Raw genomic sequence first — 15,764 nt, 5'->3', positions numbered from 1 at the left:
GAAATCTCTGCTCCTAGAACTGATGTGGTGGTGAAAGTGATTTGAGGGGAAGAGCCATCTACCTCTGATGATACTTTCTAGATCAGGTGCCATGGGAGTGTGGTGCCAGAGGGGGTCCCTTCCCTCATTATCCGTAGAGGGGTCTTCTGAAAAGGATCACTGGCAGCTATCTTTAATACCTGGGATCTTCATTAACTTGGTGTCAACTGAGCTCCTCTTCAGATACTGATAGTTTTAAAGGGGCTGCAATGTTGGTCTGCAGGTAGAAGAATTGGATTCAAGTCCAGTAGCCCCTTAGAGGCCCATACTTCCACACCACCACCACACAAGACCATCAAATACAAAAAGAAAAAGAAAAATAACCAAAAAAGAGAGTTCCTGCTATCTCATTGTCTAATCCATTCTCGGTTCATTCAGCTATTTAAATGGAACAATTTATCAGTTACACATTATCATTGCTAATATTCTGTTTCAATCTGTTAATTTCTTTTAGATCTCAAATCCTGCAATTATTTCTCTTCTACCATATTTTTACTAGGTAGTCTCTAGGAACCTTCTTTGGATTAAACTAACAAACCTCTAGGTTAGACTATTGTAACTCGCTCTACGCGGGCCTTCCCTTACGTCTGATCCGGAAGTTGAAACTGGTACAACATGCAGCGGCACGTGTGCTCACAGGTGGTGCCTTTAGAGAACACATTCAACCTGTGTTGCGCCGCTTGCATTGGCTTCCGGTTGAGTTCCGAATCATTCATAAGGTGTGGGTACTCACCTTTAAGGCCTTACGCGGTCTGGGACCTTCGTACCTTCGGGACCGTCTTACCCCATATGTCCCTTTGCGGCCTCTGCGTTCGGCAGAGGCCAACTTGCTGGCTGTCCCTGGCCCCTCGATGATGCGGTTGGCCTCTACCCGGGCCAGGGCCTTTACAGCCCTGGCCCCTGCCTGGTGGAACACTTTACCACCAGCTATTCGGGCCCTGCGGGATCTTGGAGAGTTCCGCAGGGCCTGTAAGACCGAATTGTTCCACCGGGCGTTTGGAGGGGCTGACCGCTGAAGTGCGCCCTCCCCCCCCTCCCCTCCTTTTTATGCTCTGGGCCCTTAATTGGGCCCTCAGCTTTTTGGGTCTGTTTCCAGGGTGGGTGTATTACGTTTTATGAAGTTTTGTTGGATGCCGCTGTAACTTATTTAATTCGCTGTTTTAATTGGGATTTTAATGTTATTGTTGTGATGATTGTGTTGTTTACCGCCCAGAGCCCTTCGGGGGAGGGGCGGTATATAAATTTGATTATAAATAAATAAAATAAATAACCTGGTTATGGAACCTCGCTTATGTTAATTCAGAAAATGTATAATGCCACCTCTTGCCAAATTAAATTGATTCACTCAAGCTCATTATCTAATAAAATAACAACTACTAGGGGAGTCAAGCAGGGCTGTGTATTGGCCCCACACCTATTCAATTCATATATAAATGACCTATATGATCATCTTAGTGCAGTTGAAGGTCATCCTCATAAATTAGGTTATAATTTTACCCCACTTTTGTTGTATGCTGACAATACGGCCATTTTATCCCAAACTAGAATTGGCCTCAAAAGATGCTTAAAAGCCTTTTTTTGGTTATTCTAAATTGAATGAATTGAAAGTCAACTACGCAAAATAAAAAATTGTAGTATTTTCGAAACAATGGCAACAATTGACATGGAAAATTGATAATATTTATTTAGAGCAGGTTAAGTCATTTAAATATCTTGGCTTAAATTTCTATTACAATTCCAGCTGGTCTTTACAAAGAACCTGCTCTATAACAACTTTGAAATGCCTAACTTCGGGTATTGTGCAATTCTATTATGGGAAGGGCCGTCAATCACTGGAGGCTGCTCTAAAGATCTTTCAAACCAAGGTAATACCGAAGCTCCTTTATGGAATTCCCATATGGGTTGAAGGCTTTACTCCAGAAATTGAACAAGCTCAAGCGTGTTTTCTGATAAGAGTTATGGGTGTTCCCAATAGTGTAACTCTCACTACATTATGCCTTGAATCTGGCTTATCCCTAATTTAGACCAAGGCCTGGATTACTACAATAAAGTCCTGGCTTAAGATTCATTTTAAAACAAAACAAGACGATATTTTATCTTATCTTCTTAAAGATGCCCATATCTCACAATGGTCTAAGTGATTATTCAAAAAATTAGGAATATTGGAATTGACTTAATTGCATTACCAAACAGTAATGAAAAGTTTATTTTGACCCAAATTAGTGATAGGCTGAGAGATCATGAAAGACATTTCTTTTATTCAGCCAAGATCGCAGCCTGATCACCACGAGCCTTGGGAATTTCCTGTAAGTATAGAGTTCCAGCCAATTATCTTGTTTCTACTCTATCTGTTGAACAGCGTCAGGCCTTTATGCTGGCCCAATTTAATAGTATTCCTTCAGCTATGACATCAGATAGATACCAAAAAATTCCAAAACATCAAAGGTATTGTCATTGTGGCTCTCTTGATTCCCTGCCCTATATTCTTCTTGAATGTGGTTTAAATGCTGATGTACGATCACGCTTAATTCACCCTTAATTCACCAGAAAATACAAAATTCTTCATATGCTGTACGTTTTCTTTTACAGGATCATGCTTTTGACGTTACTTGTACAGTTGCTTCTTTTTTGGCTATCATCTTAAAACGATAGTTACTGTTTTACTTGACTATTGCTGTTGCTTTATATATTTAATTATTTTACATTATGCTGTTGTTTTATGCTAATAAAAGGCACTGACTGACTGACAAGGTAGTCCGTAAAAGGTTTCCAATTTTCTACAAATCCTTTACTAAAGTTGTTAATTTTGCTATTTCTAAATATTCCATGACCTTCTGTATCCAATCTTCCTTTGTTGGTATTTTTTCCTCGCTCCATTTCTGTGCATATGATGTCCTTGCAGCAGTAGACAGATACATGAAAAGCAGTCTATATTGATTTGGAATATCATCTTCCATTAGTTCCATGTGGCGCTCTCCCTCCCCCTTCTGCAGTTGGGGCTGACAATCCGTCCCACCGTCCCTTTCCGAGGTGTTGGTCCCCTCGTCAGGAGCCCCGGTCTTTGGGGCTCTTACTGCAGTCAGCTGCCTGAACCACAGGGTGCCACCTGGGGATGGAGGGGAAGGCGCCCCTCCCTCCCAGCCAGGCTTGCCCTACTCGTGAATGGGGTTGACAGCCCCCCCTCACAGGGGTCTGCCGCCCCTTCCTGGGTCAGCCTCCCTCCTCTCCTTCTCCCCTCACTCCTTTCTCTCTCTCCTTCGTCTCTTGCTCTTTTCTCTCTCTCCTCCATCTCTCTCTCTCCTCTCTCCTCCCTGACCTCACTGTCACTTCCTTCCAGTTCTCCTTCCAACCACCCCCTCGCTAGGCTCCGCGCCTCCCTGCCCAGGCTCCTCCGTTCTTCTCCCACCACTCCTTCTCCGTCTGTCCTTGGCCCCCCGTGAACTCCTCCTTCCACGCCTCGCCGCTGACTTAGCCTCACTCGTCCGGGCCTCCCTCGGGCTTTTGAAGCCTTCGCCGGGCTCAATGGGTCTGCCGTGCCGCGCTCTCGCCTCGTCGGTGCCCAGTTGATCCCTTGAGCGGCTGTAGCTGCGGATCCGGCAGCAGCAAAGTCGCTTCATGCCGTCTCCCGGCCGCTCCGCCTCTTCGCGGCCACCTCCTGGCCGCTCCGCCTCCTTGCGCCCGTCGTCTGGCCGCTCCTGGCCCCCGTCGGCGATCCCTCGGCGGGGCCGGCTGTCGCCGGGTCCCGTGGGCGTCCTGCCACTGGCTCCGCCCCCAGGCCTGCCGAGTCCCAGGCGAGCTGATGCGGCGACCCCCGGACACTCCAGTAGAAAAACTTCATTGTCATTTTCATTTTTAAAAAATTTCTTTGTGTATCATGTCCCTAAACGATTTAGCCACCACATATGAAAAGAGATCCCTCATGTTATAGGCATTTCTAGCATGTCCCACTTTTATACATTTTTGCCAGGTTTTTTTGGTATCAGATACCATCTATACAATGATTCTTTTTCAGATTATAACATGATGTAAACTTCAAATCACTCAGTCATTACTGGCTTTACAACCTCATCCTCTGTATACCATTTCAACAACATGTTATATATTTTAGTAATCAATTTCTCATATTTTGTACAAACCTTACTTTCAGATTCTGTCATTTGTGTATCAAAACCCATATTCTTTTGGTCAGTTCTAAACATCTCCAGTAACTGGTAATAGTGAAACCAGTTTTTTACACTATCTGTTATCTCCACCATGAGTTTACGTTCCCATTTGTCATTTTGTCTCTCATATTCACTTTTTTCCTAGAACAAGCTTCAACTGGGGACAATCATAATGGTGTTGCACTGGCTAGAATTTTTTTATATTACAACCATACCCAGAAACATATGGAACATCATGAAGAGACAGTCAGGGTCTCAAATGGGAGAAGAGAATTGACACTTCTGTTAGCTGAAATTTACTGCTGGTTCTGACTCATAATACTATTGTAGATCTTACAACAGCTCCTCAAGGCCAATCACTGTTATTATACTCATTTTACAGGTGGACTATGTAGTGGCTGTTGTTCACCTGCATCTTCCTTCCATTTTGCTTTTTGCTTGTGCTCGTGACTGTTCCCTGCTTGTTCTTTTTCTTCTCAAAAGGCAAATATGCCATGCGGGACCTGGTTCACCGACTTCCCGGAGGTAACAACAGTAACAGTTCAACAAGCAAGACCATGTCCGATGACACTGTTACTGCTGTTTGTTGCACCTTGCATGAAGTCATCACAAAAAACATGGAGAATGCCAAGGCCTTACGGGATGCAGGAGGAATTGAGAAGCTTGTTGGCATTTCCAAGAGTAAAGGAGACAAGTAAGTGTCACAATCTGTCTCTTGCTTGTTAGACATAGTTTAATTAGTGCTTGTCTGCACTAATTATTTCCTGGAGAATTGTAGTTTATCATTTATTAGTAAGCGTGATGGATGATGAAAAAGCGGTTGGGGAAGGTGTAACTGAACATTTGCATATCAACATATCTGACACTTCCAGTCCCTAATGACATCAATCTTATATTTATTTTTCAAGACAGTATTTTGGGTTAACCTACATCCACTCACAGTGCCCAGCACTGCAGGAACTATACTTGGTAATAGAGGGGCATGTTTCTCCAGGAGTATGATTTTAAAAAGCTTTCTCAGGTATTTTCAAGGGATGCTGTTGAGTGACGCTGCTGAGGGTCTCCCACCCATGACAATATGCCAGCCTATTCTGCCTTGAAAAATTCTAGCACTTGCCAGTCATGACTTCATAGCCTCAAGGGTTGACTGTTGTCATGTGCTGCACGTGAGAAGAGTGTTTGGGAACTTCAGCTATGAGTCAGCTTTCTTCTTTCTTCTGGGGTGGGCTAAACCTAACAGACAGGACCACTGTAGTACCCTGCACTGCCTCATTTCTGAACATAATTCAATAGCATGTGTTTTGCACAAGTGAGAAAAGAATTTTGTACAAGGTATGTTATATAAGTCATCCAACCATTTTGTATGCTGGACTTGTTTACAAGAAGAAGACAGTGAGATGTTCCCCAGCTCTGATTATGAAGCTCTCTCCCAAGCAAGGACCCCCAGAGCAGTGGTGGGATTCAAATAATTTAACAACTGGTTGCTTACAAGCACCATTTTAACAACCAGTTCTGCCGGTGTGAACCTGCTGAATCCCACCACTGCCCCAGAGCCAAGCTTAAGGTTTTTTTCTGACTATGAGATATTTCTGTCTGTTGTTTTATTAGTCAAAAGATGGTGCATTTTTAATGAGAAGAAATGCTAGAAATTCATTTTTAATGAAAGAGATGCTAGGTCTGGTGCTATTTTTTCATATAAAGGACTTTTTTCATGTGAAGAATTTTAAAGTGTTAGAAACTTGATTAAGTTTTTGGATGCATTTTAAATTACTGTGCTCTTTTAAACTGCTCTAAGCTGCCTTGAGTTATATGGCAGTGGACAAGAAAGAAGTAAAATATTTAATTTTAAGAAATATATAAGTTATACCAACCCCCGAAAGTCATCCTTTGTGAATTATATTCTATTGCAGCATAAACTTTTTGTTTAGCATCAAGCCTTTTAAGGAGTAATGCTGCACTTTCTTCTAACTACTTTGTCAACAACTTTCTAACTACTTTTTTTAAAGGGTAACACAAGCCTTTATTGGCATACAAAACAGGACAAACTTTCTAACTACTTTGTTTATAAATAAGCACTCTTCTTGTCCTCCCACTTGTTTACCTATCTGAACCTTGTGAAATTGTTGATCCAGCTTGTAGTAAATATTGAGATGATTGTAAGCCAAGAAAATTCCAGTGCTCAACTATCACAAGATACTGACTGATCTGATGAATCTCAAGTTTGCTCCCTTGAGGTTTTCTGTTGCTCATAACTGTCACCTTTTTCTTTTCTCAAATAGGCACTCACCAAAAGTAGTGAAGGCAGCATCTCAGGTCTTAAATAGCATGTGGCAGTACAGGGACCTGAGAAGTCTCTACAAGAAGGTAAGAGTTGTTTAGTTGTGTTTGCAATGTGTTGATTTAGCTTCTCACAAAGCAGAAAAGAGGCACTGTAGAGCAAAAATTACTAATGGATGTTCTATTTCAAATAGAATAGAATAGAATAGAATAGAATAGAATAGAATAGAATAGAATAGAATAGAATAGAAACTCTCTTGCCCAATGTTTGTAAATATTCAGGTCAGGGACAGCATATATTAGGGTTGTGAGATCAGACATTTCTGTTCAGATTTCATTAGGACTGAGGGATAAAAGAATTGACATATGACAAAGTCTTGCTCTTAAATTCACTCAGAGATAAATTACAACAGAAATGTGTATTTTAAATATATATTTGTTGTGATTGACTTTTTTATGCCTCATTAGACTCCCTCAGCTGAGTTAATAAGACAAAAGAATAATTTTTCTTTAAAACAAAAAGAGCAAAGATTTCAGCATCTTTGACAGGCATATCTTAAAAATAAAGCCTGTTGAAGGAACCAGCATTATCTAGGGTGTAGCGGCAAGGAGATAGGTGCTCCTGAGGAATATATCAATGTGATCGGAAGGTTGTCTCAGATTTAGGATTTGTTTTCAATAATGTGTAACACCAGAGTTTTCCACCCCAGCCCACCGTAGACAGCAAATTCACTGGAAGTGACCACTCTGAAATAAAAGCTCCTTAGATCTTTATCTTGTGTACACGTTGAGGATTCTTTAAAATACAGGCAATAAGATGTGGTTTGCATCCATGTAGAGCTTGTGTTCTTGGGATTAGAAACATGGTTTAGATTTAGTTGTGATTGTTAGTCAGTTTAGCCCAGTTCTACTCTTAAATTTTATCTAATGTCTGAGTTCAGACATCATGTGAAACCATGTTGGTCTCTAAGGCACTACAGAAGTCAAATATAACTGTCCTACTGCTGACCAACAAAGCTACCCTCTGAAACATTAAAACAATTCTAGGCCTGTTTAGTGTGCTTGTCCTGGTTTGTTACTGTGTATGAAACCAGAACATTATGTTGGTTTATCTTACCCAATTGTGGATCAAACTAAATCAGCCTCTCTCAGCAAGAAGCTGATACAGCAATGCCGGAGGCAAGCAGCATGGGCAGAGGTCAAGTCCAACACAACAACAATGGCTTCTGAGGCTCAGTTCTAGGCAAGCTGGAAGTCCATAGAAGAACCAATCCAAAAAGCAGGCAGAGCAGAGCAAATTCATGGGTCAGAGGTGCCAAGTCAGAGGTGGAATTTAAGTAGCATCATTCCTGCTCGCACTGGCTCTCACAATCACCTACCTCCTAGGTTTAAGACCTTACATAACAGTAGATTCATGTGATAGACCAATTCAAGCATTCTGATTTAATCCTGGCTTGTTTAACCTTTAGCTTTAAAGGGAAGGCAGTGAAACCTTCATCTATTGAAGCAAACTCAATTGTCTGTGAACTGAATGTCAGTTTCATAACTTAACCATAGTTAAAATGTTGTCCTTGTTGAAGCAGCGGCTTACTCGTGAGTAGACCACCTTGCAGGATGCAATGCAAACAAGAACCGAAAGACACACAGTCCCCAGTGCAGTTCTGTTTATTGCTAACTACTGTCAAAGTGCTCCGCCAGACCACAGGTGTTTCCAGGCACACATCACCCTGTTGTCTGTGCTTACTATATACAATTGAGGTGCCAATCAGGTGCCCATGTCTTATCTGTCTTTGCACACGGTACACAGTTGTGCACACAGCCCTAATGATGCGCACGGCACCTGCTGGAAGGAGGGTCCACCTGTCATCTAGATTTTGTCCATCTAAACACATGTTCTGACACCCCTTCCAAAATCGGTATGACAGACTTTACATATTTACATTTGATACAGACATCACATTCAGCTGCTTACACAAAAGCTTATATTTTTCTTTTGCAGTAGGCTTGGTTAAGGCGTCAGCTACATTCACCTTAGAATCCACATATTGCAGCTTAATGAACCAGCTTTGTACTAGTTCCCGTACACGTTCAGACAGACAGACTCTCTGGTGCTTCTGGCAGTTGAAGGATAAGCCTTCACTTTCGTTCTGCCACACACAGAGCACTCCAGAAACTTCTTGCAGGGTTTCACCTTCAGATTGCACACCTTTACTAGGTTGGCTAGTGATCTGAAGTTCATATGGCCAAAAACACGATGATAGTAATGTATGCATTGATCATGAGGAGGAACATTTGACACAGATACATTTGCTACCTTCTCAGACATACAGACAATACTCTTATCACAGTTTTCTAAATAATACAATCCGTTCAGGAGCTTACCTTGCGCACACATGACAACCATGCTTAGAAATGGTACATGTTTGACCTTCAAATTGAACAACATACTCGTTCGTTGTCATTTTTGCAACGCTAAGTAAACAAAGTCAAATAATGGCACATAGAGAACGTTTTTAATGTGTCCATTTAAAGCTGGCACGTAAGCAGTTCCTTGCTTCTCCACAGAGGCTGGAGTCCCGTTTGCCAAACACACGTGCTTGATCTCTGGGGTACGTAGATCCTCTGTTAGCAAATGCTCACGGTTCACAATATGCATTGAACAGGCAGAGTCAATGAGCCAAGTTCCATCTCTGTCCCTATCGCTGCACGTGACCAAAAAGGCAGACGATGAAGAGGCAGAGTCCCTTCTCCCAGGACCCTTCTTCTGTACCTGTTTGGGCTTACGCCGGTCCAACACTTTCACGCATGCTCTTGCCAGGTGGCCAGGAGCTCCACATCTGTAGAAACGCCTGGTCGCACAAGCAGCTGGCAAGATGGAAGAACTTTCAGGAGTCGGTTCCTTCTGTGGCACAGCAACACTCCTCTGGAATTCCCTCTGTCGCTCGCAGTCCAGCAGCTTTGAGGTGACATAGTCCAGGGTTAAGGCGGCATCTGCTACCATCTGGAGGCTGCTGACCAACGACTCCCATGATTCGTCAAGGGACGAAATCAGTAGATAGGCTTTATGCGAATCCTCATAAAGCAGACCACGGTCAGCTAGTTCAGAAAATAGTCCTCATTTTCTGTAAATGGTCAGAGACAGAGTCACCTTTACGTAGCCTGAGGTGATGCAATAAGACTTTAATGCCAACAGACTCACGCTGGTAGACGTCTCTGAGTAAGTTCCAGCATTCCGAAGCAGACGCTGCGTCCTTGATATACAGCAGTTGGGAGCTCTCCATTGCCAAGATGATGGATGCTCTCGCCCACTCCTCAGCCCTTATCTGTATAGCTGTGGGCTGCGGAGGGAAGGGCTACAAATGTCCACAAATCCTCACGCAAACACCAGGTCACATAGTTATGCTCTGTTAGCCGCTCGAAAGGCAAACCAGCAAAAGACGCAGCCATGGTGCAGCCGTAAACTGTTTAGCACACAGCAACACAAACAGTTACTCACGAGTAAAGGCAGAATCTGGGCCCATAACCTGTTGAAGCTGCGGCTTACTCGTGAGTAGACCACCTTGCAGGATGCAATGCAAACAAGAACCGAAAGACACACAGTCACCAGTGCAGTTCTGTTTATTGCTAACTACTGTCAAAGTGCTCCGCCAGACCACAGGTGTTTCCAGGCACACATCACCCTGTTGTCTGTGCTTACTATATACAATTGAGGTGCCAATCAGGTGCCCATGTCTTATCTGTCTTTGCACACGGTACACAGTTGTGCACACAGCCCTAATGATGCGCACGGCACCTGCTGGAAGGAGGGTCCACCTGTCATCTAGAGTTTGTCCATCTAAACACATGTTCTGACATAGACCAGATTCAAATCCCTACTTGATGATACTGAACAGATCTAAAATTGAACTGTGTTTTCTGTATTGATACATGCACAATTAAATTACAGAGCAATCTGGTAGTACAGTTTTTTTAAAAAAAATACATACTTGAAGTGAATGTACAAACTGTGAAATATCACTGAGCAAAGACTGGCAGATCAAAGGTGATTCATTATACGAAATAAAGTGTTTACAGAGATATAACTGGAAGAAATCCAGAAAAATTGTGAAAAGAAATCAACTTAAGCAACACCAGAAGAAAGAACAGTACTTACTCCAGAAACATCAGGAGGTATAATAGTAGAGCTGCCGGGTGAAAGCGCCAGTACAGGAGAGGAATAATAGTGCAACCACCAGAGAATGTTCCCATGGAAACAACTGATGGACTGACTGAAAGACAAAAAGAACTAGGGCAAAAGTATATGCAATCAAATGAGGAATGACAGCGGCTGCCAGCATTGAAAATGGTGGCCAAAAAAGATCTTACCCCCATAATGAGGGATGTGAACAAGGCACTGATGACAATTGAAACAACTACAGCAAGAAAAATTGAATGATATGAAGCAAGAAACATCCAGTACAGACAAAATCAGCAATTTCAATCTGACCAAAGACATTTCTATCAAAGCCTCGACACAAAGATCAATGTAGAAAGCAGAGAGAGAGAGAGAGAGATACATCACTTTAGAATTACAACTTCCTAGGCCTCTCAGTGAGGCTCAAATTGTAATGAAAAGTCAACATCCAGCTAAAGAACTGGCAGCTGTGACATTAAAAAACAATAATAATAAATCAACTTTCATTTGTTTCCTGTCCTCCCTGGAAAAGCCAGGCTCATGGTAATGTACAACATAGGGAAATACAATGCTTCATCAAAATTAAATTTCAATTAGCATTAAAATTACTAATTTTTTAAAAAATCATTTTTATCATCTCACACAAAAAGACAAACCAACAAAACACACTAAGATACAAAAGAAGCAAAAAGCAAACATTTCAGTACACAGCAAATAGTGACTTCCTGCTATCTCATGTTTGATTAATAGTTAACTCTAGATTAACTAATTCAATTGATTTTTTTTCTTAAATGCCTTCTACAACATCAACATCAACAACCTTTATTGGCATAACAATACATTTCCATAAACAATAGGTTCATTCAGGCCAGACAAAGAAGAAGAAAGAGAAGAGAAATAATAATAATAATTAAAATGCCTTCTAGTAATTGCACTCTGCTGTTTTATTTAGGTTTCAATCCCTGACTCTGCTTATTTGAATAGTTTTTCAAAAGGTATTCTGTAAAGGATTCCCAGTTTTCTTAAAAATTGTCAATACAGTTATGTCGTAGAATCATAAAATCATCGAGTTGGAAGAGACCACAAGGGTCATCAAGTTCAACCCCCTGCAATGCAGGAGTACACAATCAAAGCAGTCCTGACAGATGGCCATCCAGCCTCTGTTTAAAAACCTCCAAAGAAGGAGACTCCACAACTCTCCAAGGCAGTAAATTCCACTGTCACACAGCCCTGACAGTCAGGAACTTCTTTTTAATGTTTAGGTGGAATCTCTTTTCCTGCACCTTGAATCCACTACTCTTTGTCCTAGTCTTTGAGGCAGCAGAAAACAAGCTTTCTCCCCATTCAACATGACATCCCTTCAAATATTTAAACATGGCCTTTAACCTACACTTTTCCAGACTAAACATCCCTAGCTCCCTAATTCTCTCCAGATCTTTTACTATTTTGGTTGCCCTCCTCTGGACCCGTTCCAGCTTGTCGATATCCTTCTTGAATTGTGGTAAACAGAACTGTACACAATATTCCAGGTGAGGTCTAACCAATGCAGACTAGAGAGGTACAATTACATCCAAAATCGCATTGGCTTTCTTGGCTGCCACAACACACTGCTGACTCATATTTAGTTTATGATCTACTAAGACTCCCAGATCCCTTTCGCATGTAGTGTTGTCAAGCCAGGTGTCACCTATCCTACATCTGCGCATTACATTTTTTCTGCCTAAGTATCTCTGTTGAAATTCATTTTGTTTATTTTGGCCCAGCTCTCTAATCTATCTAGATCATTTTGAATTCTGTCTCTGTCCTCTGGGGTATTAGCTACCCCTCCTAATTTGGTGTCATCTGCATATTTGATTAGCATGCCCTCTATTCCATTACCCAAGTTGTTAATAAAAAAATATTGAATAGCGTTGGGCCCAGGACAGAACCCTGTGGCACCCCACTAGTCACTTCTTTCCAGGATGCAGATGAGCCATTAATGAGCACCATTTGAGTTTGATCAGACAACCTATTACAAATCCATCTAAAATTAGCATTATCTAGTCCACATTTCACTAGCTTACTTGTGAGAATATTATGCACCTTGTCACCTTGTCAAAAACTTTACTAAAATCCAAGTAAGCTACGTCTACCAAGCTATGTCTACCAAGCTTGTCACTCTATCAAAAAAAAGAGATATGATTGGTCTGGCATGATTTGTTTTTCAGAAACCCATGCTGACTTTTTGTGATCACAGTATTCCCTTCTAAGTGCTGGCAGACCGTCTGTCTAATGATCTGCTCCAGAATCTTCCCTGGTATTGTTTTCAGGCTGACTGGACAGTAATTATTAGGGTCCTCCTTTTTCCCCTTTTTGAAGATGGGGATAACATTAGCCCTCCTCCAGTCCACTGGGACTTCTCCTGTTCTCCAGGAGTTCTCAAAGATTATAGCAAGTGATTCTGAGATTACTTCTACCAGTTCTTTTAATACCCTGAGATGCAGTTCATCAGGCCCTAGAGATTTGAATTCATTTAAAGTAGCCAGGTGTTCTTGCACTAGCTCTTTATTTATTTTGTGCTGAATTTCTCCTCCTGTATCTTCTGTTTCATTTTCTTGTGGATGAGCAGTGTTTCCTTTTTGGGAAAAGACTGAGGCAAAGAAGGTGTTGAGTCATTTTCTCGTGGATGAGCAGTGTTTCCTTTTTGGGAGAAGACTGAGGCAAAGAAGGTGTCTTTTCTCCACCCCCTGTTAGTATTTTGCCATCTCCTCCATGTAGTGACTCTAGTCTATCATTTGTGTTCCTTTTGCTATGGACATAACAAAAAAAACTTTTTTGTTGTTTTAAACCTCTTTGGCAAACCGCAGTTCATTGTGAGGTTTAGCTTTTCTGACTTTCTCCCTACACATCCTGCTTATTTGTTTGAATTCCTCTTCGGCGATTTCCCCCCTTTTCCATTTCTTGTACATGTCCTTTTTAAATCTTAGCTCAATTGAAAGTTCTTTAGATAGCCATCCTGGTTTCCTTAGACACCTCCCATTTTTCCTCCTCATAGAAATTGTTTTAAATTGTGCACTCAAGATCTAACTTTTAAGAAACTCCCAGCCATCATGCACTCCTTTCTCTTTTAGTATTTTTGACTACAGGATTGCACCCAGTAGATTCCCAAGCTTACTGAAATCTGCTTTCTTAAAATCTAGAATGCATGTATGACTATGCTTGGCATCCCCTTTCCACTGTATAACAAACTCCAGGAGAACATGATCACTCCCACCTAAGGATCCACTCCCACTTTCACTCCACTAATCAGGTCATCATTATTGGTTAGGAGCAGATCTAAAATAGCTGTTCCCCTTGTTGCTTCTTCCACCTCCTGGACCATGAAACTGTCTGCAAGGCAAGTGAGAAAAATTTTGGACCTGATTATTATGGAAGAGCTTGACTCCCAGCAAATATCCAGATAATTGAAATCTCCCATTGCTACTACTTCTCTTCTCTGTGCACGTTTGGTCATCTGTTCCAAGAATGCCTCATCCATCTCTTCAGACTGGCATGAGGGTCTATAATAGACCCATGCAATTACATCAATGTTGTTTCTCTATCCCTTAATTTTTTCCCAAATGCTCTCAACCTGGCTTGGAGGATTTAAGTCATGGACCTGTTCACAGCTGTAATAATCTTTTACATATAATGCTACTCCTCCTCCTTTCCTATTTGATCTGTTTTTCTGACATAGCTTATAGCCTTCAATTCTTATGTTCCAGTCATGAGACTCAGGTTTCAGTGATGCCTATAATATCATATTTGTTTTGCTGTATTAAGAGTTCGAGTTCATCTTTTTATTTCCCATACTCTGTTCACTGATGTAGAGACATTGAAGGCCATGGTGTACTTCCTCTGGCTGCTTCTTTAAGGTTTTTCCCCTCCTGCTGTTGCCTTCTTGACTTATTCACTCAGTTCTCTCTATAACCTTTGGACTACCATCACTATCATTTTTTGAACTCCTATCTGTTTAAATACTGTCTCCCTCCCCCACAAAACTCAGTTTAAAGCCCTTCTACTCAGGTATGTGAGCCTCCTGGCAAAGATGTGTCTTCCTATAGGCAACCTATCCCTTGCCAGCAGTCCCTCTTCATGGACCCAAATAGCTTCTGGTGGCACCACTGGCGAATCCAATTGTTCACCTCCACTATCTTCTTTCTCTCCATGGGCCATGTCTTTCAACCAGGAGTAGAGATGAGAAGACAACTTGTACATCCAGATCCTTCAGCTTCTTTCCCAGAGCCTCAAAATCCCTTCTGATGTCCCGAAAGCTACGTCTTGCAGTGTCATTTGTCCCCACATGGATCAAAAGGAAGGGGTCAGTGGGCTTAACAAGTCTTGTCAGCCTCTCAGTGACATCGCAGATTTTTGCCCCAGGGAGACAGCACACCTCTCGTGACATCTTATCAGGCCTGCAAATCGCTGCATCTGTTCCCCTCAACAGGGGAACAGCATCTCCTTTGATGTTTGTAGGGGCCATTCTATGAACTGAACCTTCTATTGCTATTACTGAGATCTGACTCAGTTGCTCCTGTGCATCTTCCTTGTCCTCGCTGAGAAGGGAAAGAACTTCAAATCAATTTTGTAGGTTTAAGCTCAAAGAATACTCCCTAGTCCCTCTACTTATTTGTGTCACATTTTTCCAAGTGCTTGAGAGCTGCTATCTTCTTCAGAGAGATCCCTGATGTGCTCCTCACCCAGTACCATCTGTCAATGAAATCTTCCTTTTTCCTAATGTCTTGAAGTGTAGATACTTGTGCCTCAAGCTGCTGGACCTTCTCTTCTAAGAGAGCGACCAACTTACACTTGCTGGAGGTGTAGCTACGCACATCCTCCAGCAAAAAAACAAAATCCCACAGCCGTTACCTCTTAATAATATCATCAATTTTGCCATTTCTGCATATTCTGTAGTTTTCAGAATTCAGTCCTCTTTTGTTGTCCTCTTTTGTTTGGTGTCTTCTTGTCTCTCAATTTTTATGCATAAAGAGTCTTTGCCGCAGTCATCCTATACATAAACAGAGTTCTAAATTGCTTAGGAAATTCCTCTTCCATAATTCCCAACAAAAAGGCCTCAATTTTTTTTTCAAAAT

General features: G+C 41.8%; 1 protein-coding gene across 7 annotated transcripts in view; it reads left to right on the top strand.

Annotated features, from left to right (window-relative positions):
- Positions 1-15,764, top strand: part of CTNND2 (catenin delta 2) — a 655,193-nt gene that overhangs the window by 601,463 nt on the left and 37,966 nt on the right. For all 7 annotated transcript variants that reach the window (XM_048507354.1, XM_048507355.1, XM_048507356.1 and 4 more), the window contains 2 exons: positions 4,686-4,896; positions 6,482-6,566. In XM_048507354.1, the coding sequence (XP_048363311.1) occupies positions 4,686-4,896; positions 6,482-6,566 (296 nt within the window). The remainder of the gene's footprint in view (positions 1-4,685; positions 4,897-6,481; positions 6,567-15,764) is intronic.

Source organism: Sphaerodactylus townsendi, linkage group LG09 (assembly GCF_021028975.2).
Source record: "Sphaerodactylus townsendi isolate TG3544 linkage group LG09, MPM_Stown_v2.3, whole genome shotgun sequence".
NCBI lineage: Eukaryota > Metazoa > Chordata > Lepidosauria > Squamata > Sphaerodactylidae > Sphaerodactylus > Sphaerodactylus townsendi.
The sequence above is the reverse complement of the archived record's forward strand: the minus strand, read 5'-3'. Positions and strand labels throughout refer to the sequence as shown.